Raw genomic sequence first — 22330 nt, forward strand, 5'->3', positions numbered from 1 at the left:
GTGGGAAAGGCATAACAGGTGGGAAAGCAATGGATTTTCTTCTGTGTACTTATCGAGGAATGGTGTACAGATACAGTATTTTGTGCCAATGCGCGCGCGCGCACACACACACACACACACACACACACACACACACACACACACACACACACACAGAGAGAGAGAGAGAGAGTGCTCTTTTCCTGATATATGGTGTTGCATAGCCATATAAAAGAAACAGCAGGAACTAAGTAAGAAGTGAAATACTGGCACTGTCGATAGGCACGTACAAAATACAACAAGAACAACAACAACATTCCGAGTTCAAAATCTAATAGGTCCTTCTTTCTGCAGTAAAGGGGGATAAGTTGGGCAGGTCACTCAGTTCCCAGAATTGCGGGACCCACCTATTGTGAGAATGAGTGTACACAAATATAATCTCTCCTTGTACTCACGAGACGTGGATCCCAATCTTGGGTATGAATGACCTGCCCTTCCTTTTTAACATTGCTTTCAGAGGAAAGGACTATTAATTCTGAAAGCTATGACAGTGCTGTGTACTTTTACAAGCTAAGTACTGCCCAGCAAGTTTTCTTGAGTGGTTTTTCTTTTGAACAAATGAAATCATTAGATGTATTGCTAACTGAGAAGAAGTAGTACGATCATCTCACTCTGTAGTTTATCAGGTAAGGTCACCATGAAAATGGAAGATAATGCAAGCCGAGCTGTGAATATGTGAAGTATATTAACAAAAATATCTGCTAGCTGCATTACTGACAAAACTTTTGTATTCAAGTGTTGTTTCTCGGACTCCCTTTTATACAGATGTACTTCGTATTTGTGAGAAATGCCTTCTGTTGTAAATAATGCAGTTTCAGCAATGCTGTAAGCAAGACAAAATGCTTCGAAGTGTCGCCACCTCTGAAAAAATGTGAGGGGAAAACTAGCTCAGAATTTACGATTCTGAAGGGTTAGAAAATTCAATAGGGAGTTAAATCAGTTTACCACACATTATTAACAAAATAAGAAATTCATACAAATTCAGTAAGATAGCTGTTAACAATGACAGTAAAAAAAAAAAAAATCAGGGCTTTATAAGTACTCAGAATAACATATCAAAGGGAGATCAAGAGAAATGCTTTTAACATAATCCACCAATGGACGGGGAAGCTACTTCTGAAGCCTGCAAAGTGGCTGCACTGTCAACCAGAGCTGCCACAAGAAACCAATTTATTTTGCCAGTTAAGATTTCTGAGGGACATGTGTTGATGGTATACTCATCCAAGTATACAAGAAACTGTTTTATGAACAAACACCACCAACCACGAGCAGTGTATAATACAGGGCGTTTCAAAAAGAAAGAGCAGATTTCAAACATTTATTTCTCAAAAACTACAAATGATAGAAACACAATTCAAACGTTTCTTGTCAGAGAAAGGTTCAAAGTTTTTCAATGGTCCGCGCAGAAGTTCCATGCAAATCCGCAGTGGCGCTGGCGTTTGTTTGTAGGAAAATGGCGACGACACCACAGGAACGATCATTTTGTGTGCTGCAATTTGCAAAGTTAGAGTCCATTGTTGGTGTGCAACGTGCATTCCGCCGTCAATTCAACAAACAGCCGCCTCGTCATAAGCAAATTTATGAGTGGCATCACAGATTCGTAGAAGATGGTTGCATCTGCAAGCGAAAAAGCACGGGTCGTCCACGCACATCGGATGAAAATGTCGAGCGTGTCCGTGCAGCTTACGAAAGGAGCCCTAGAAAATCCACGACACGGGCAAGTCACGAACTAAACATGTCTAAAACAACGGTATGGCGCGTTCTGAGTAAGCGTCTGCACATGAAGCCGTACAAACTGCAGTTATTGCAAGCATTGCGTCCTGACGACCACAACAAAAGGTTCGAATTTTCAACTGCAATTCTACAGGACATGCAAGAGGACAATTTTGCCGAACGATTAATTTTTTCAGATGAATCAACGTTTCACATTTCTGGTAAAGTTAATCGGCATAACGTACGAATTTGGGCGAGTGAAACTCCGAGGGACGTTATTCAACATGAAAGAGACTCACCAAAGGTTAACGTCTTTTGTGCAATTTCGGTAAACAAAGTTTATGGACCTTTCTTTTTCATGGAGAAAACTATCACAGGAACCATTTACCTGGACATGTTAGAAAACTGGCTATTTCCTCAACTTCAGGAAGATTCAAATCACTTCATCTTCATGCAAGATGGCGCCCCACCACACTTCTCTGAACCTGTACGACGGTACCTAAATAACACCATTCCAGGACGGTGGATTGGAAGAGCAGGAGCACAAGATCAATGTCATCGTCTGTGGCCTCCCAGGTCACCAGACCTTACTCCCTGCGATTTTTATTTGTGGGGGTACATAAAGGACTGTGTTTATGTCCCACCTATGCCCGCTACTCTTCAAGAGGTACGACATCGAATTGTTGCGGCCGTGAATTCGGTAACTAAAGACCAGTTGCGTCGTGTGTGGCAAGAAATGAGATACCGGTTTGATATTTGTCGTGTAACAAATGGTGCTCATATTGAGGTACAGTTTTGATATTTGTTGTGTAACATTTGGTACTCATATTGAGTGAAGGACCGTTGGAATTGTGTTTCTATCATTTGTAGTTTTTGAGAAATAAATGTTTGAAATCTGCTCTTTCTTTTTGAAACGCCCTGTATATAGAACAAAGTGCAGGAGCTAGCATACCAGACAAGACCCCTACTCCTACACCACTACTACCGTGCATGCTACCATGCCTATGTTTTGTGGCAAGCTGAATGATTCCAACAAATAGCATGACATTATTAATAATATGTTTTCCTTGATTTTTTTAAAAAATATCAAATTAACAGCTGTATAAACTCAACTCACTAGCTGTTGATGCAGCAACATCCATGTTTCTTATGCGTGCACCACCAGCAGATGCACCGACAACAGCAGGAAATGTGATGAGGTGTGGAGCATCTTCCGCCACACGGCACAGCAACTCAGACAAGCGACGCCGCACATACGGCTCAGGGTGATTGAGGCGGGAGAACAGCTGCGGAATTATGCCTTTCCAAGGGCGGGTAGGTGTCGAAGCAAGTCCTGTCTCCAACACAGCCTGCAGCTCCAGTGCGTGTTTCACTATCAGTCGCAAAAGTCTCAGTGTTATTGTAATAGTGGAACAGTCTGCATCCTGCAAGAGGAACATTCAGTACAGTTACTGGCAGTGAACAGGTTATCAGCATCTCTATGATAACGTCAAAAAGAACACGGCACCAGAACAAACCTCTTTGTCACCACACAGTTCTAAATATCTGAAATATGCCATCGCAGATAATTCGTAATAAGCATAAACACGCTTCTGTGCATTCCTCCAGATATCCACTAGACATGTAAGATTCTCACTTGGTGTGCTCGATAAGACTCTCACATTTTGCAACTGAGATTCTATCATCTCTGAAGTGTTGTAATCTTCTGCCTAGAATTCAAGAAAAAGAAATTACTTAAGCCCATTAAAAATGAAATATCATACTTTCTACACAGTTCTGGGAATGATTTTGGTATTAATATTAATCAATGAAGTTGAAACAAATGACAATTTCTATATCTTACCACAGTACATTTAATTTCACAAACACTTTTTTTACTCCTACATTCTCCGATATGAACTGATTTGGAATGAGATCTTTGCAACAGTTCTAAGCACTTAGATATAAAAATTCTGGCCTGTATTTAAAGTAAATTCTAAGATGAGCAACTGACAACAACTGTTCAATTAACAGTATTAATTTGATAACGTGAGAGTCAAACGTTGAATAAAACAGCACACACTCTTGCTTTTCTATTCTGATGTGCAGCTACATAAGAGTGACCTCAATAGTCGTGTGTAGTAACTATCCTCCTTCATGGTTGCACACTGCCCATAACCGCCATGTATTGCCCACAACCACAAAGGTATGATGGCAGTGTTTCAAAATGTAATAAACCACTCACCCTTTTATGTTGCTGTACCTTTTACATTGCAACAAAAAGCATCAATCCTAAACAAATACAGATTGAAAGTAAAGTCACTAAAAAATCTGACCTAGGAGCAACAACTCAAAGGTTTGCATAAGTACTCAGAGATGTGGAATTAGCTGTTTCTCATTTGGAACCAGACACTGATAAAATTCTTGAAGAAACTGTGATTGGACCAGAATAACCACCTTCCATATGTCCTGTGGTGAGTGATTTGAATGTTTTGGGGGATAAACGCAAGTCACAAACTACAGAACCAGTCAATAACGAGTTCTACATCTATACTTCACAAGCAATCTTGGGATGTGTGGCAGGCAGTACTCGTGTACCAGTGTCACTTCGCCTTTTTCCTGTTCCAGTTGCAAATGGTTCGTGGGAAGAATCACTGTCGGCGAGCCTCTGTGTGGGCTCAAATATCTCTAGCTTTATTTTCATGATCTTTTGAGAGATAGATGTAGGAGGAAGCTATCTATTCATTGACTCTTCTAGGAATGTATGCTCTCTGAACTTTCAAATGCAAAGTGCCTCTCCTCCAGAATCTGCCACTGGAGTTGGCTGGGCACCTCCGTAACACTTTTGCACTTACTAAATGAGCTCGTAACGAAACATGCTGCTCTTCTTTGGAAATTCCTTGTTTTCTCTATCAATCCTATCTGGTTTGGATCCTAGACTGACTAGCAATATTGAAATATCAGCTGAACGAGTGTTTTGTAAGCGACTTCCTCTGTTGACGGACTACATAATTCTTTGTGCAGATGAGGATGAAAAATGTCACTGAAAAAACTAGGCCTCAATATAGACAAAATTTCTGAAATATACAAATCTGCACAGATGACAACTGGTTTTCTGGCTTGCAGGAGGGGGAAAAAAATAAATAAATAAATAAAATAAAATAAGAAAATAAAATAAATCGGTAAAGTCCACTTTTAAGAATCAACCAGTATCCAAACTACAAAGACCCACTGTCATCGAACATGCATGCAAGGATTCACATGTGTGTTCCCTTGTTTTAGTAACAATCACATCCTGCCATAACAACTGTGTGGGCGCAGGCGCACACTCACTCACTCACTCACTCACACACACTCTATACTTCTGAGGGCATGCTAATTGTCCATGGAGTGTTAATTTATTCCATCTCAAGCAATCCAAGTGTAATGGACTGGTGTTCTGGTCTTCAGAAGCTATCAGAGACAAACAGACATGCACAAGTCCCAGAGCTGCTCCATCAAAAACAAAGGCAACTGTCTCAGCAGTCTCTTTCATTCTGTATAAACATTCATCATACAAAGCTGCCATCACTTTGGGTCATGTAACCTGCTTTACTATACAAGCTGTGGTCACTGAATAGCCTGACTTTTATTACAAAACTTGTTATTGCTCCCAATTATATTACAAAGTTTATATCCCCCAATGTACTCTCCCTGTCAAGCCCCACAATGCTCCATACGAATTTTCCATTGTTCAAAGAAGTGCTTCCGTCAGCTTGTTGAGAACCTTCCTCACTTTTGTTTTCACCGCTTGTTCCCTTAAGTGCCAATTTGACCTTGAAAATAAAGAAAGTATTGGGGGGGGGGGGGGGGAGGAGGAGGAGGAGGAGGAGGAGGAGGAGGAGGAGAAGGAGGATGTTAGTGTTTAACGTCCCGTCGACAACGAGGTCATTAGAGACGGAGCACAAGCTCGGGTGAGGGAAGGATGGGGAAGGAAATCGGCCGTGCCCTTTCAAAGGAACCATCCCGGCACTTGCCTGAAGCAATTTAGGGAAATCACGGAAAACCTAAATCAGGATGGCCTGAGACGGGATTGAACGGGGGAGGAGGAGGGGGGGGCGAGGGGGGGGGGGGTTGAAGGTTGGGCAAATACTGTGGTCTAACACAGTGACACCTTATTTCATGAAGAAAACCTTCACAGACAAGGTGGAATGCCCTATCATCTTGTCTTTGCGAAGCATCCAGTTTTGCCATTCCACAAATCGGATATTTGTCTCCTCATTTCTTCATGAACAGCATTCAGAACCTCGACATAATAATGTTCATTGATTGACTTTCTAGGAACAATTTACCAATTTTTCCAACATTGTTGCCCAATTTTGATGTAGAGGGTCATCCAGGAGGTAGATTGTCATCAGCCATTTCACGTGCATCTTTAAACCTTTTGAACCAATCAAAAACTCATGTTCACAATAAATATTCTTTCTTTTGTAGCAGCTTTCCCAAGTTTCACATGAAACTTGAGCTTAACTCATAGCTCCATCTCAACATTTCGCTCTTACCACCGAGACGCAACACAAGGGCTTCAAAGGACAATTTATACAGCAAGACTGAGTGACCTAACTGGGCCTGTCAAGCTCAGGGTGGAGAAACATCAATGGACACAAATCTGTTCAAAACCTGCCATGGTGTGCTCACTGTTTGCAGGTAGTAGCACCAGTTTGCTTGATTGCCTCACCTCATATACTCTTATTTGCAGTCTGCCTTCAGAGAATACCAACAGGTAACAAGACATTAATCCACACAATTTCCCTTGATGTGAGCATTCAAATTATTACTCTCATATCCACACTAATCTGCACAACCTGTTCTTATGTGGACACTGAAAAGTAAGCTGCTTTTGCAATCCAGTCCAACTAATTATTGTTAGTATTCAACGTAGTCAAAGTTGATGTATATCGTACGTATGTAGGTGGGTATGGTCACTGATCCTAAATCAAGATGCTCTCTGTTGATACAGAAACTATAAGGCAAGTTTGTAGCTAGTGTATCCAATGTATGTGGTCCTAGTGATCTGACTCTTCACTTACACCGAGATGCCTAATTGTTGCAAATGTTGCTTAGATAATCAGCTTACTGTCTCATGACATAGAAGTAAATGTTTAACATTTGCTAGCTCTAGTTTAATACTCTCAAATATGATGCAATTAATGAAGCAACCATTTTATCTCACAGAAATGGTGGAAATGTCAACAAATAAAGCACATGTATTCATTGGGAATGGCAGTGAACTACATGCTTATTTGTAACTCAAGTAATTTTTCAGATTAATGATCTCAATTAGATTTTTAAAAGTTAAAAAAAAGGTGGTTCATACAACATTGAGGCAAAACTTGAGCTAAGGCAAATTACTTTTACCAACTGTGACTACAATCTTTATGCTAACAACGTTGGTACTTTCTATGCAAATCTATTTTGGATTAAATGTCATATGTTACCTTCTAAAAAAGGAAACTCCAGGTAGGAATATTAACAATATAGGAAAAATAGATTGCTACTTATCCATACAGAAGACATTAAGTTGCAGGCCCATTAAAAGACACTCGCACAAAGCTTTCGGCCACAGATTTCATCAGTAATAGAGAAACACACACCATTCATACACACAAGCAAGCACGCCTCACACACACATGACCGCCAACTCTGGCAGCAAAGGCCAGTTACCAAGTTACAAAATTGCCTTAAATATTTGGGTGCTTCACATACACTTTCACTTTTATACAATATATCCTTTCTTCACCAGGAGAACATTCTCGTGACTCCAAAATGTCATCATTTATACAACTGAATGGGAAAAATGTCACTGTTTTCTACCTGGTGTATACATGGTCATCTTAGATAGAAACGAGACACTGCACACAATAAATATCATTTTCAAAGCAAAAGTAACTTTGGCTGTAAATTTTTCAACTATGAAAAAAATGCTGAGTTACTCCAGTAGTACAAAAGTAGAATTACAACCTGATGTATCAAAATACAGCAAAAACCTGAGACATCTGCAGCAAGAATGTCTCAAGGTTCCAATTAACTATTAATATTTTATAAAAATTAATATTGTTTATATAAGTACTAGTAGCACATTTTTTACAGTGTCATCAGTTTCAGTCTTGCTGGATCATCTTGAGATCTCTGTAGTTGCATCAGCAACCTGTTATGTCTGTATCAGAACTACACATATGTATTCTGACAAAGACATTACGGGTTTATGAACCATCTACGTACATCAGAAGACGAACCAATGAGACTGAAGCTATTCATACTGTAAAAAGGTGCAACTGTGACTGAAATATAATGGATACAGTTTTTAATATCAATGTAGTTACTGAGCTCTCTCACTTTGAATATGTCAGCTATAGTGACATTTAATTTTAGTTTCCTCTGCATCCAATCACTCAGGTGTAAAAATGAACACTTGAGATGAAGTGGCTCTGCAACATCCAATGGCTAAATTTTTCAAAAGATTTAAAAATTTCAAACTAGTACGTTCACAGAATTATGAAAAGGACATATTGCTACTCACCACATATAGGAGATGCTGAGTTGCAGACAGACAAACAAGTGTGTGTGTGTGTGTGTGTGTGTGTGTGTGTGTGTGTGTGTGTGTGTGTGTGTGTGGTTTGAGGTTTCCGGGCGCTAAACAGCGTGGCCATCAGCGCCCAAACGCATAGAAACAGTAACACATGCGGTGGAGGGACGAAGACGGACAGCGAACAAGGAGAACGGCTAAAAGACACAGACCTGACGCAGTTCCAAATCCTCACATACAGAGGCAAAACAAGAGGAGATGAAACGCACTAAAAAAGGAAATGAAACACAAGGAAAAGAGAACAGAAATCAAAGTGAAACAAGTAGGTAATCGTGACTGGCGGACCTCTTACCTAAACCCTGGGTGAGCCAGTCACCCAGCATCACATTAAAATCCTCTCCCTAAAATCCGAGGCAACGAATTGGACAGGACACAAAACCGTAAGACCTTAACCACAGTTGTTGCGTCGTCTTGCAAAATAGAGGGTAAATCCGGTTGCAAGGAAACCACCGCCCTCTGGTCAGAGAATAAAAGACAGTCAAGTAAAATGTGGCGGACAGTAATCTGGAAGCCACAAGCACTACAGATTGGGTGGTCCTCCCACCGGAGTAAAAAACCATGCGTTAAGGGACTGTGCCCGATGCGGAGGCGAGTGAGGAGAACCTTATCCCGCCTGCATGACTGGTAGAACGTACGCCATAGCCGCGTGGTGGCCTTGACCAGACGCAGCTTATTTTCACCTACTGCCAGCCACTCCTCTTCCCATTGACGCATAACACGAAAACGCAAAAGGGAGGTAACAGCATGGAGGGGGATGGCACATTCATCAACGTGAGGGAGAGAACATGCATCTTTGGCAACCACATCCGCCAGTTCGTTTCCCCTAATACCAATGTGCCCCGGCACCCAGCGGAAAGAAACCACCTTCCCCTGCTGTTGCAGGTGGAGTAGGGCATCATGGTTGTTCTGGACGACCGTATCTGCTGGGTACAAGTGTTGCATGGTCTGAAGGGCACTCAGGGGGTCAGAACGGATGAGAAGACTGGGAACACATCTCATCTGCTCCAATGCCCACAAGATCGCAAACAATTCGGCATCAAAGATGGTAAATGCTGCAGGAAGCCGTAACTTTACGACCCGATCAGGGAAAACAACACCACAACCAACAGAGTCCCTCTGTTTAGAGCAATCCGTAAATACTAGTACATGGTTGGGATGCTGGTTTAAAATATCGTAAAATAAGGAGGTAAACACAAACGCAGGAGTGCAGCTCTTCCGGTACTCTGACAAGTCTAAAAGGACACTGGGCCTCTGGAGCAACCAGGGAGGCAGGCGGGTAAAACCCTGGAGTTGGGGTGCAACACGCTCCACACCAAGGGACTCAAGCAAATGCTTGGCACGAATCCCAAATGGTCTCGTTGCCCTGGGACGACTGGAAAAGAGACGTTCCATAGGCGGTCGGGCAACAGTAGGGTACGCAGGGGAGGTAGGACAGGCAAGGAATTGACACACTCGTCGCACCATGAGGATTTTCTGCCGGATGGCGAGCGTTGGTTCCCCTGCCTCAGCACACAGGCTGGGGATGGGACTGGTACGGAAGGCACCAGTGGCCAGCCTGATACCCTCATGGTGTACTGCGTCATGAATCTTCAGATACGAAGGCCTCGCTGACCCATACATGGTGCATCCATAGACAAGACGCGACCGGAAGAAAGCCCTATAAAACTGCAGCAGACGTGCCCGATCTGCTCCCCAGGACCAATGGCTCAGACACTTCAAAATACTCAGTGCCTTCAGGGCCCGCACCTTCAGGTCTTTAAGGTGCGGCAACCATGACAATTTGGAATCAAAAGTGAGGCCCAGGAACCTCACAGTGTCTCTAAAAGGAAGAATGGTGTCCCTCAGACGCAATTCAGGGGAGGTAAAAAGAGGTCGAGAACGATTAAAATGCACACACACACATTTCTCTGCAGAAAAGGTAAAACCCGTCTTCGCAGTTCATGCCTCTAATCGCTTTATCATAAGCTGCAACTGCCGACTAGCAGTGACAAGACCGGAGGAAGAACAGAAAACAGCAAAATCGTCCACAAACAGGGAGCACTGGGCAGGACTCCGGATAGTGGACGTGATACTGTTAATGGCGACGTCAAGGAGGGTGACACTTAGAACGCTTCCCTGAGGAACACCATTCTCCTGCACATACAAATCAGACAGCACATTACCAACCCGATATCAAAAGAGGAGGTGGGAAAGAAAGGACCGAATGAAGATGGGGAGATGGCCATGAAAGCCCCCACTGATGGAGTTGATTGAGGATAAGGCGGCGCCAAATAGTGTCATACGCATTATTGACGTCAAAGAATACACCTAGACAATGCTGGTTACATAGGAAGGCCTGCTGGATGGCAGCCTCAAGCAGGGTCAAGTTGTCTATAGTTGAACATCATCTCCGAAAGCCACACTGAGAGTGGCTAAGGAGCTGGCTGGTCTCCAGCAGCCAAACCAGGTGACAGTTGACCATGCGTTCCAATGTCTTCCCGACACAGCTCGTCAAAGCAATGTTCCAAAAAGACTGCTGAACATGTGAGCTTTCAGCCAAAAAGCATTCTTCTAAGGTAGACAAAACACAGACATTTACGCAAGCACAACACCCACACCCACATGATCACTGTCTCTGGTACCAAGCTAGACTTGAATTTAAATATACTTTTATGCTACTATGATACTACATGCTATTTAAAAATCAAAGAATGGCCACACTACAGAGACAGTATACTGTTATCAAAATGCACCTCAATATCCTCTTCATCTGCAAGGGCACGTGTCTGACCTAGGATAGAGTAAACTCTGTCAAGGTCGTGCCCTGCAATACCAGAGGGAACAAGAGCTTGCACTGCCAGCCTGTCAGCTTCTCCGAGTTGTCCCCCACCAGCTCTCCCAGCAATGTCAACTGCTCGCCGTCCCCAACGGTAACACCACGCTCCGAGCTGTCCCCACGCTTTTGCCAATGTAGGACATACGGACACACTTAGCTGGAGTAGTTGTCCCACAACTGTCTCTGCTGCCGGTACCACTTGAGTGCCATTCTGCAGCACTGTGCTGCAATCTGTAATGATAAAAATATAATTAATTACATGTGTAGTATGCACTGGTTACAATAAATTCATACTAACTTTTCTTAGCAGTTTTCTAATTTTATCCATGGGTTCGCTTATTTCTCAGTGAAATTGATTGATTGATAATGTGTGGTTGCAATAGCCAGACTGTATAAATGGGCAAGAGGAAAAAATCCCCAGACTTCCCAGTTAAAAACACACTTATTCCTGGGTGAAAATACACTTTTTCCCAGGTGAAATTGCTTTTTTCCATGTTAAGTGACATATTTTCCCTTGGAACTGTAAGACTTATCAACTCTATGAATGGTAAATGTTTTATACGCCAGTGTAGAACTTACCAGCACTTTAGGGGTGTGGGTGTGTGGGTATTGGGGGGGGGGGGGGGAGGGGGGGGGAGCAAGGGGAGGGGAGTAGTTTGGAGAGATCTTTGATGCACTGCAATGTGTACACTGCATATTTTCTTATTACAGAAGTATAAATACGAATTCCACCGAATACAGCACAGTAGCTTCCGAAGCACTAAAATTGGGATTGAAATGCACTTTTGTTAGCCAGTCATTGCTCATCATGTGATCTCGCCAGCCAATGACAGCAGATATTCAGAGCATAGGATGTGACGTAGTCGGCCAACAACAACAACAACAACAACAACAACACTGCTGTTAAGCAGCATGAACAAACAAATATCAGACACAAAGTAACCAGTGAAATAGATAGGAAAAGCCGGAAATCGACCCACGGCACTAGCTGTATAGCCACCGAACAGTTCTAATTCGTCTCAAGTCAAGGAAGAGCTGCTTCTGACAGACAGTATGTTTACGACACCGACCTAGACCTATCTTTATGGCTGGACACTCTGCAAAATACAAACCTGCACCCCAAAGAAGAATCACACAAGGGCAGCAACTACGAAATAGCGCATGGAAAGCACTGAATAGATTAAGAACAGGAATCGCAAAATGCAACTGGTCAAGTGCGGCTACTTTGAAGGTGACTAGAATGAATGTGGAGCAACACAGATGAATGAACATTTGCTCTTGTGCCCACGGGTGGAGTTTATTTGCAAAGTAGAAGATCTATTTTTGTGCAATGGTGAGGCCATTAAAACTGTAGAGTTTTGGAAGACGAGAATTTAGATGTTTTTGCCTGGACACGGAAAGTAAAGCAAGTCAGTACACACACAGAAAATTTAATGGCAGGGGCAGACCGTGGAAGGGCACGACTGCCAAACCACTCAGCCTTGCCGCATATTTCCCCCACCGCCACATCACGCTGTCTGAGCACAAGGACGAGAAGGAAGAGTGGAAAACTGCAAATGCGCCGCATTTAAACCACAGTGCAGCCACATTGCCTACAACTTCGTTTTATATTTCACATTTTACAACATCACAAACAAAACAAATTTTCAGTGTTATTTAATCCTTTTTGGTACACTGAAGACATACTATAATTTTCATCTGGCACATGGACAGACAGACACAGACAATTTCACAGGGTTACGCACTCAAATTGCCATATAATTGTGCTTACTTAGTTTCATAATCAAAAAAAGGTCTCTCAGGCCAGTATGTCAAATCAAAATATTTTGCCATGTTTGCATGCTCATTATGGAGACTTGGAAACTCTACCTGAGAAAAGCAACGTAGACATCCTGGGCAGTTTTAACATAAAATATTTGTTGTTACATCTGGAATTACCCTGCAGGTCGGTCAGTTACATCTGCAAATGCACAGGGGCGCTTTCAACTGAAACTGTAAACGGTCTCTAAAACAGATGTAAGTCTGACAGTGTCTTTACACAACATTCATACAAACTATTCAAACCTCGTCTATTCTTTACGCCAGCGTGCTTAGGAAAATTGATTGTCACAAGTGCACCTTCGACAATGCAATTTTCTTTTTAAATGCAGTCTATTCTGAATGTTCTAATTTTCGTTCTTGTACTCCTACTTCCTTCATAAATTCAACAATATTGAGTTTTAAATTGAAAAATCATTCCAGGCATGCCCCTTAACCAATGTACTTTGCAGTAACATATGAAGAGTCTACACTCTCTATCAAGTTACTCTGAAAACTTTGCAACCGGCACGGCAATAATACACATGACTTCTTAACTTTTAATGTTCATACTACCAATTTCTGCATAAGAGCACAACCTAAAATTGTGGCAGCTGAATATTTCTGGCAAGTGCGATTATAAATTTCACTGCTGTGCACCAAACATGTCATGGGTTACCTGGCTGAATAAATATTCCATCAAGCACTTCAACTTTCCCACAGAAAAGCCACTTATGTGTGAAATTGCTCAAGAACTCACTTCGAACTTTTTTCTGAAAGATAATTATACTTTTTGCTATCATTATTGCATAACTTGTAATCTATGAAAGAACTAAAATAAATATGTGTTATCCTTCAAGATATATCAAACATAAATGCTTGCGTAAAATTTTACATAGTGTCATATATGGCTTGTCTTCCGAACTTAAAATTCTTTTAAGTGGCTTTTCCTCAAAGAGTTAGGTTTTGAATAAGATTCAAGAATGCCATGATATAAGAAATTCATGGTACATTCTCACAAGTAACATTAATTCATCTAGTGTAAAAAGAAATTTACTTTGAAAATAATGTTTCTGAAATTGCTATTGATTACGTTTTCTCGTGGCCTCTTAAAAACGCAAACAGTTGTGATGTCATGCTCATCGAAAGCCTTTTTTTTTTTTTTTTTTTTGTGCAAAAATGACTAGGGTCATATGTGCCCGTCAGACCTTAGAATGCCAAGACGAAAAAGAAGTTAAAAGCAATTACACATTAAGCCCAATTAACAGAAGGTAAGACTGATAAAACATGGATTTCCCCTTAGAGAAAGCTCCATAAAACATGCCAGAGAGACAACGGAGGTCCTGAACTAAAGATTAAATGTCCTCCGCCATATTGCTGTTGTTGTTGTTGTTGTTGTTGCTGCTGCTGCTGCTGCTGCTGTTGTGGTCTTCAGTCCAGAGACTGGTTTGATGCAGCGCTCTTCATGCTACTCTATCCTGTGCAAGCTGCTTCATCTCCCAGTATCTACTGCAACCTACATCGTTCGTAATCTGTTTAGAGTATTCATCTCTTGGTCTTCCTCTACAATTTTTACCCACCACACTGCCCTCCAATACTAAATTGGTGATCCCTTGATGCCTCAGAACATGACCTACCAACCGATCCCTTCTTCTAGTCAAGTTGTGCCACAAATTTCTCTTCTCCCCAATTCTATTCAATACCTATTCATTAGTTATGTGATCTATCCATCTAATCTTCAGCATCCTTCTGTAGCGCCACATTTCGAAAGCTTCTATTCTCTTTCTATCTAAACTATTTACTGTCCACGTTTCACTTCCATACATGGCTACACTCCATACAAATACTTTCAGAAATGACTTCCTGACATCAAAATCTATACTCGATGTTAACAAATTTCTGTTCTTCAGAAACGCTTTCCTTGCCATTGCCAGTCTACATTTTATATCTCCTCTATTCCAACCATCCTCAGTTATTTTGCTCACCAAATAGCAAAACTCATTTACTATTTTAAGCGTCTCATTTCCTAATCTAATACCCTCAGCATCACCCGATTTAATTCGACTACATTCCATTATCCGCATTTTGCTTTTGTTGATGTTCAGCTTATATCCTCCTTTCAATACACCGTCAATTCCGTTCTGACAAATAAAAGGTAAAATGCAGTGGACAGCCCACGCATCGTTTGCTAAAATGGCTGAGATCTTAGATGGCAAACGTAAATTAGAACATAAGCGGCTAAAAAAGGGCGTTCAGTCAGGAAATGGCAAATTGTCGAAGGTTGATGACAATGAGCATAACGTAGTAGGGTATCAACACTTAACAAATGGAGATGGTTGGTTGGTTTATTTAAAAGAGGGGGAAGGGACCAAACTACAAGGTCATCAGCCCCTTGTTCCTAACAAAGCAATGCCACAAGTATGAGACTAAAACAGACGAGACACACAACACAAAACAGCAAGAAAGGAAAAAACCACAAGAATGAAGGAAAGGCAACGAACACTACAAGAAGCAAAAGAGGACAAGATAACAACAGAGATGCCAGAAACAGAAGACAATAAAACAAGAAAGCAGATTACAGTGGCTGGCCAACCATGAGAATAAAAAGGAAAAGCCAGCCACTCTGCAACACATTAAAACCTCCACCTCAAAAGCACTAGGGTGGAGGACACAAAGGTACAAAAGGACATGCACTAAAACTTAGATCAAATGATAAAACCCGCCCTGATGAATAAAAATTAAAACTACATCAGCCAATGAGACGTTGTCAGATAAAATGAGTGGCAATGAGTCCGGCAACCCATAATTTTGTCACTGGGCAGTCAAAGTGGGCCGGTGGACCTGAATATGGGCCACTGTCAACCGGAGACGGGTCTTCACAGCACAAGAGGTAACTGTGGATCACCCAAGCTTGGCCAATGCGGAGCCAGCAGAGGACAACTGATTCCCTGCGAGAGGCCCGCACAGAAGACTTCCTCACATTCAATGTCTCCTTAATGACACACAGTTTGTTGTGCGTACTGTTATGCCATTCTGTCTCCCAAAGCTGAAAAACCCTGCAGTGTAAGTCAGAACACAGGTCAGGTTCAGAGATGCCCATCTCCAGAAGTGGTTTTCGCGTAGCCTGTTTGGCCAGCCTGTCGGCAAGTTCATTGCCTGGGATGCCGACATGTCTTGGGGCCACACACAAACATCACTGAACGATGGGACTAGTCCAGGTCACAGACTGACTCCTGGATGGACACCACCAAAGGATAGCGAGGGTAGCACTGGTTGATACCTTCTAGGCTGCTGAAGGAGTTAGTACACAGAAGAAACCATTCCTCGGGGCATGAACAGATATACTGAAGTGCACGAGATATGGCCACCAGCTCTGCAGAGAATACACTGTAACCATTGGGCAAGGAATGCTGTTCAATATGGCCTCTGTGGACAAAGGCGAAGCCAACATTACCATCAGGCATCAAGCCATTGGTGTAAACCACTTCAGAGCCCCAGAACACTTCAAGAATTGAGAGGAAGTGACAGCGGAGAGCCGCAGGGTTAACAGAGTCCTTAGGGCCACGCGAAAGGTCCAGGCGAAGCTTCGGCCTACAGCTACACCATGGAGGAGTACGTGAATGGACCTCGAGGACAGGTGGTGAAGGGAAGGACTCCAGTTCAGACAGAAGTGATCGTACGCGAACCGCAATCGTTAGTCCTGACCTGGGCCGCCTATGACGGAGGTGAACTGTAATGGCTGGGAAAAGAAGACGGTAATTCGGGTGCTCAGGAGAGCTATGAATGTGTGCAACGTAACTGACGAGCAGTTGTGCACGTCTGACCTTCAATGGAGGGACTCCAGCCTCCACCAGTACACTTGTCACCGGACTCATCCTAAAAGCTCCTGTCACTAGTCGAACTCTGCAATGGTGCAATGGGTTGAGCTAACACAGTGCTGAGGGCAAATGGCGATGGCTGAAACTACAGTGCCCAATATGCAAGCTACACAAAATGATCTTACGACGAGAGGGCTGAGGGGAGTTCGACCAAGTAGCTGGGAGAGGTTTAATTCCCCAAAGCTTGTTCCCATGACAGAAGGAATGGAAAAATTAGCAGGTTGAGCTGAGAGGACTGCAGCCTTGGCAGCAGTGTCAGCAGCCTCGTTTTCCGTCAGACCGACACACAAACATTACTGTGGCTCCATCAAGAGTGATTAAGTGGAAGCTTTCTTGGACCCACTGCACTAAGGGATGTACTGTGTACAGCACACAACGAATCTGAAGGGCACAGAGAGTTGGAAAAAATGACAACTGAAAAGCCTGTGTGGCTAGATGGACTGCATGGCCTGATACAGGGTGAAGAGCCTGCTGTAAATACTGAGCAGTGTTCCAGAAGCCAATACTGAAATTGGTCAGTGCCAATGACGAAGGCACACCCAACATCACGGTCAGTCCAAGAGCCATCACTGTACACGAAGATGCTATCACTAAGTGGTGTGCGAAAGTTGAGAAACATACAGCAATAGATTGAATCTGGAGTAGTGTACTTGGGAAGCGAATACAGTCCAAAGTGAACATGGACCACGGACCACTGCACAAAGCCAAGGTACTGAAGGGTTCACACCCCTCGGTAAAGTGGCAGGTAGCATGAAGTCAAGCTGGCAGAGCAGTAGCCAAAAGCGAACTCCAGGAGGTAACAGAGAAGAGGGACACGCCCCATACTGGCAGTCAAAGTAGGCATCAAAGGAGGAGGTATAGGATAGGTGGCCTGACTTTGCAGACAAACGGTAGGCATATCCACTGAGGACAACATCACGGTGGTATGACTTCGGTAGTTCAGCAGCTTCTGCACACATACTGTCAACTGGGTTAGTCTAAAAGGTGCCAGTGGCCAAACGGATGCCATAATGGTGGATGGCACAAGATGGACAGAGTCGTAGATGCATAAAAGAAACGCCCATAGTCTAGTCTAGAATAGAACAGGGATAAGTACAAACAGAGGAGGGTGTTCTGATCCACTTTAACTGAGGACACACAGGACGCTGAGAGAGCATGTAACATGGAAGAGCAACAGACCCAAGATGAAAAATTAGTGCGCCACCAGAAATTCATACAACCGGTTTTGTTTATGGAAAAGCAAAAGCCATTGTTGATTCTCCACAAGTAAAGACAATCGAGACATCACTGAAGGCACCACTCAAGGAGACAAGTCAGAGTATAACTGCAATAGATCACAAAATCATTAATGAAAAGGGAGCCAGAGATGCCCGGTGGGAGTCAGGCCATAAGAGGATTCATGGCAATAGCAAAGAGGACGAAGCTCAGGACAGAACCCTGAGGCACCCCATTTTCCGACAAGGCAGAATCCACACATACCTTGAAAACTCGATCTTTTAAAAATTCCTGAAGGAAACGGGACAGGCGGCCTTGAAATCCCACATGCAAAAAGTACAGAGGATACCAGTTCTCCAGCAGGTGTCTTAGGCTCTCACCAAAACAAAAACACTGCCACAGTGTGGTGCTTCTGCATAAAACCATTCATGACATGGGTTGATAACGTGACTAAATGGTCACCTGAAAAACAGTGCACTCAAAATTCACGTTGTGCAGTGATTACTAGATTGCGAGATTTGAGCCAACATACCAACCCGCGAATCATACGTTCCACCACCTTGCAAAAACAGCTGGTGAGAGAAACACGACAGTAACTAGAAGGAAGGTGTTTGTCCTTACTGGAGTTAGGTAAGAAAATGACAACGGCTTCACTCCAGTATCTGGGAAAAGTGCCAGCTGCCAAGATGCAATTGCCCACAAGAGAAAGGTGCTGAATGTGAATACTGTCCAACCCTGGGGCAGAAGATTGTGAGAAAGTGAGAGTGTAATCTAGCTCCCACAGTCATGGCGGCATTGTAGAATTCATGATTCTGGGAGGAGAAAGGTATCACCCAGGCTTCCTCCATTCATTCCTGACGGAGGAGGGCAGGGCGATAGTGGATGGAGTTTGAAATCTCTGCAACATAGAACTAGTAAATGAAATCCAGCTAGCTTTTTTGCTATCACAAAGAATGCAATGACATTGCACATGCAACTGTCAATAATGAGTGCAGTTTGCCACCATAGGCTGACTGTTAAAAACATTGAGTGCACATCTTCGGGCGTGAATTGGACCATGACACGCGATAGACCAGCAAGGAACCGGGACACGGTGCGGTAAAGATGAAGTGCAATGAACGGAATGTTCTGTGGTGGTAAGGATAACTTTTGTAAGGTATTCTACCTGGCCACCACAACTGGGGAAATTATTTTCATCGAAGGTTGTCAGGGAAGAGTAAAGCCTCCAGTTGGTCTTAGAAAGCTGCCAGTAGGATTTACACACAGGTGGGATAGGGCAGTGCAGAATGAGAGGTCCAAACAGTAATAGGTGTGCATGGAGTCTGAAAGGAAAGTGGGTGTTCCAGTGTTAAGGCAGATAAAGTTGAGTTGATTGAGAAGGTCAGCCAAGAGGGCAACTCTTGGAAAGGTTCTGGGAGAGCAACAAAGGTGTGGTGTGCATTAAAGTCATTGAGCAGTGAAAAGGGGTGAGGGAGTTGCCCAATAAGCTGAAGGAAGCATGCCCTGGTGACACCAAATGATGGAGGGATGTAGGTGGTACAAAGAGAAAAGATGGTGGACTTCTCTGAGCCCTTCCAGTTAGAGGAAGACTCGGGTGGTGTTTGGCTGGAGGGACGGAGGAATTCTTCACAGGAGAGGCTAGAGGATCCTGCTCCATGAGATCTACTGAGGCACTGGCATTTACACTGAGTTTTCCAGCAGGTTCCAGGGCAGAGAAATGGTTGGCGGTGCGCACCAGTGAAATGGTGCGCACCAGTGAAATGGTGCGCACCAGTGAAATGGTGCGCACCAGTGAAATGGTGCGCACCAGTGAAATGAAGAACGGCTTGGTGAAGGCATCTATCACATGGCAACTGTCGAAGACCCTTTGCCTTTGTGTGGTTTCTTGGAACCTTAGAGGTTGGCTGATGAAGATTCAGGTGTTTGTTGGCTGGAAGGACACAAAATGTCTTAGTGGGAATATTCCTTCTGTCATTTCCAGCCTGCCAGTTGAGTAGGGTCATAGACGAAAATTTGGTGGCTTGCAGCACACTCGAGGAGAAGGAGACAGAGATGCTATCGCAGCAATGGGTGATCTTATAACCAAGGTGCTGAATCTGAGGTTTAAAGTCAGTTTGGTCATGTCCTTTATGGAGCGAGGTGTAATACGAATGGTACTGTAAGTGCCAGATGGTAAAATGCAAGGCTTCCAACTAGCCAACAACTTGCAAGTGACAGGGTAAGGCACTTTTTCCTTTTCCTGGCCTCCTGTACAGCTTGCTCGTCAGCATACACAGGACATACTAGAGAGGAGGCTGTATGGTTACCACTGCAACTGATACAGCAGGGAGAAGATGATGGGCAATCACCCTTGTGAGCATCCATACCACAAGAAGCACATTTGGCCAGGTTTTGACAGGACATCCAAGTGTCGTTGCAGCGCATCAGGTTTGGAACATGTGTTTGTTTTGTATTGTTTTGTTTTAAGGTGCAAAAACAACTGGGGTCATTTGCGCCAAAGTCAAAGCTATAGAACTCTAAGACAGAGAGGAGTTAAAAAAACGACTATACATCACTCAGAACTGACATATAGTAGACAGCTAAAAACAGGTATGTGGAAAAAGGACTAAAAAAAGACACCATAGAGAATCGGAAGTCCAAAATTAAAAATTAAATGGCCACCGCCATGTTGCTACAATGGATAGAAAATAAAACGCGGTCAACAGCCCATACGTCATTTGCTAAAACAGCCGATAACTCTGACCCCAAATCCATACGGGAAAGTAAAAGGTCAACATGGACATTCTACCAGGAAGTGGCGGACAGTTAAAACTTGGGCGCAATGTGTACAAAGTGGTGGGGTAGTGCCACTTAGCAAATGCCGATGCTTAAAAAGGCAGTGCCCAATACGCAGCCGAGTTAAAATAACCTCCTCCCAGTGGATGGGCCGAGAAGAGGTCATCCACGCCGCTGGGAGAGGCTTAAGGGGACACAGTCGCGAGGGAACTCCAATAAGGAATCAATGCTAAAACGAGCAAATGTCAGGTACACTTTCTGAAGTAACTAATGGAGATAAAGACCTGAAACTTTTACAGTGTACAGCTGAAACATCATTCTCAAATCACATAAAAATGGTTAATGTATTTTATATATTTCATGAGTAATCCTTTTTCGTTCTATAAGGCAAAAAACTAAAACTTTTCTAAACACCTTGGAGCTTGTAAATCTGTTCTTTTTATCACTAATGGTCTATTTTTTAATCTAATTAATCATCGTTTTATTAATAAGAGATACTGTAAGTCTGATGTCCATAGCAGTCATGTTTTTGAGAAAAGTGTACCAGAAGGTCAAAAAATGTAGTTTTGAGAAAAATGGTATTAAAGTTTTACATGCAAGAAAGTAATGTACAATGCCATACAGACACTTTTAAAACATTCCAGGGCTATACTGTGGCTCAACTTCTTGATCTTTATCTTCTTTTCTTTGATCTTCTGGCTATCCTGGCCTCCTTGGTAGCATTTCCTGCAGAAATATCAGCATAACGGATATGGTCCATGTCAATCTTTTTCATTCCCCTTCCAGTATTGATACCATCCTTTGTTCCCAAGAGTCTTAATACATCAGTCTTCTTTGACACACCAGCATTGAAGCACATCACTGCATCATGAACACCAAATTTTAGTGCTTCTTTTCTAACGAAAACAGTTTTTGGTAGCCTTGTCCAAATGACAGAATTCAAACTTTCATTTGGGTTTTGAGTTTTTCCATGGAGAAACTTTTTCAAGAGCTCTTGTTGGCTAAGGTCTCTGAAAATGGGTTTCACAGCTAGCAGGATTTTTTCTGGAATTGAATGTTTGTGCTTATAGCTGGAAGATGCAGCTAGGTTGTTGAATTTGCACCAGCTGTCAGGTTCCCGTGGGCAAAGGTTATGTTGTGGTTCCTCATCTGCTGAAATTTTATGAAAGAATATAGCCCAGATGGCTCTCCTCATTGCTTCTACATTGTTGCAGTTATTTCTAATGGCCATACCATAATAAGTCTGGATCCTGTCTATTTCAGCCTTTGTCAGGCCCCCTTTACCACCTAACTTTTTTTCCTTACATATCTTTAGAAGTCGTGATCCCATTCTTTTATGTACATGTCCTATACATTCCAGTTTATTAATTTTGACTCTAGGCCCATAAGGTTTATCTTCTACCACTTTCTCATAAGCCTTACTGTCCCCGTCCCCAAGATAGTCTGTATAGAGGATACCTCTTGACTGCACAGACCTTTTGAAAATGTTAGCAA

At 42.9% G+C, this 22330-nt stretch overlaps 1 protein-coding gene across 1 annotated transcript in view; it reads right to left on the bottom strand.

Annotated features, from left to right (window-relative positions):
• LOC124605141 (serine/threonine-protein kinase SMG1) overlaps positions 1-22330 on the bottom strand; it is a 352264-nt gene that overhangs the window by 136519 nt on the left and 193415 nt on the right. Inside the window, exons 26-28 of the mRNA XM_047136625.1 lie at positions 11089-11402; positions 3270-3461; positions 2870-3176 (exon numbers count right to left, since the gene is read on the bottom strand). Coding sequence (XP_046992581.1) covers positions 2870-3176; positions 3270-3461; positions 11089-11402 — 813 coding nt within the window. The remainder of the gene's footprint in view (positions 1-2869; positions 3177-3269; positions 3462-11088; positions 11403-22330) is intronic.

This window comes from Schistocerca americana, chromosome 3 (assembly GCF_021461395.2).
Source record: "Schistocerca americana isolate TAMUIC-IGC-003095 chromosome 3, iqSchAmer2.1, whole genome shotgun sequence".
NCBI classification, from domain to species: domain Eukaryota; kingdom Metazoa; phylum Arthropoda; class Insecta; order Orthoptera; family Acrididae; genus Schistocerca; species Schistocerca americana.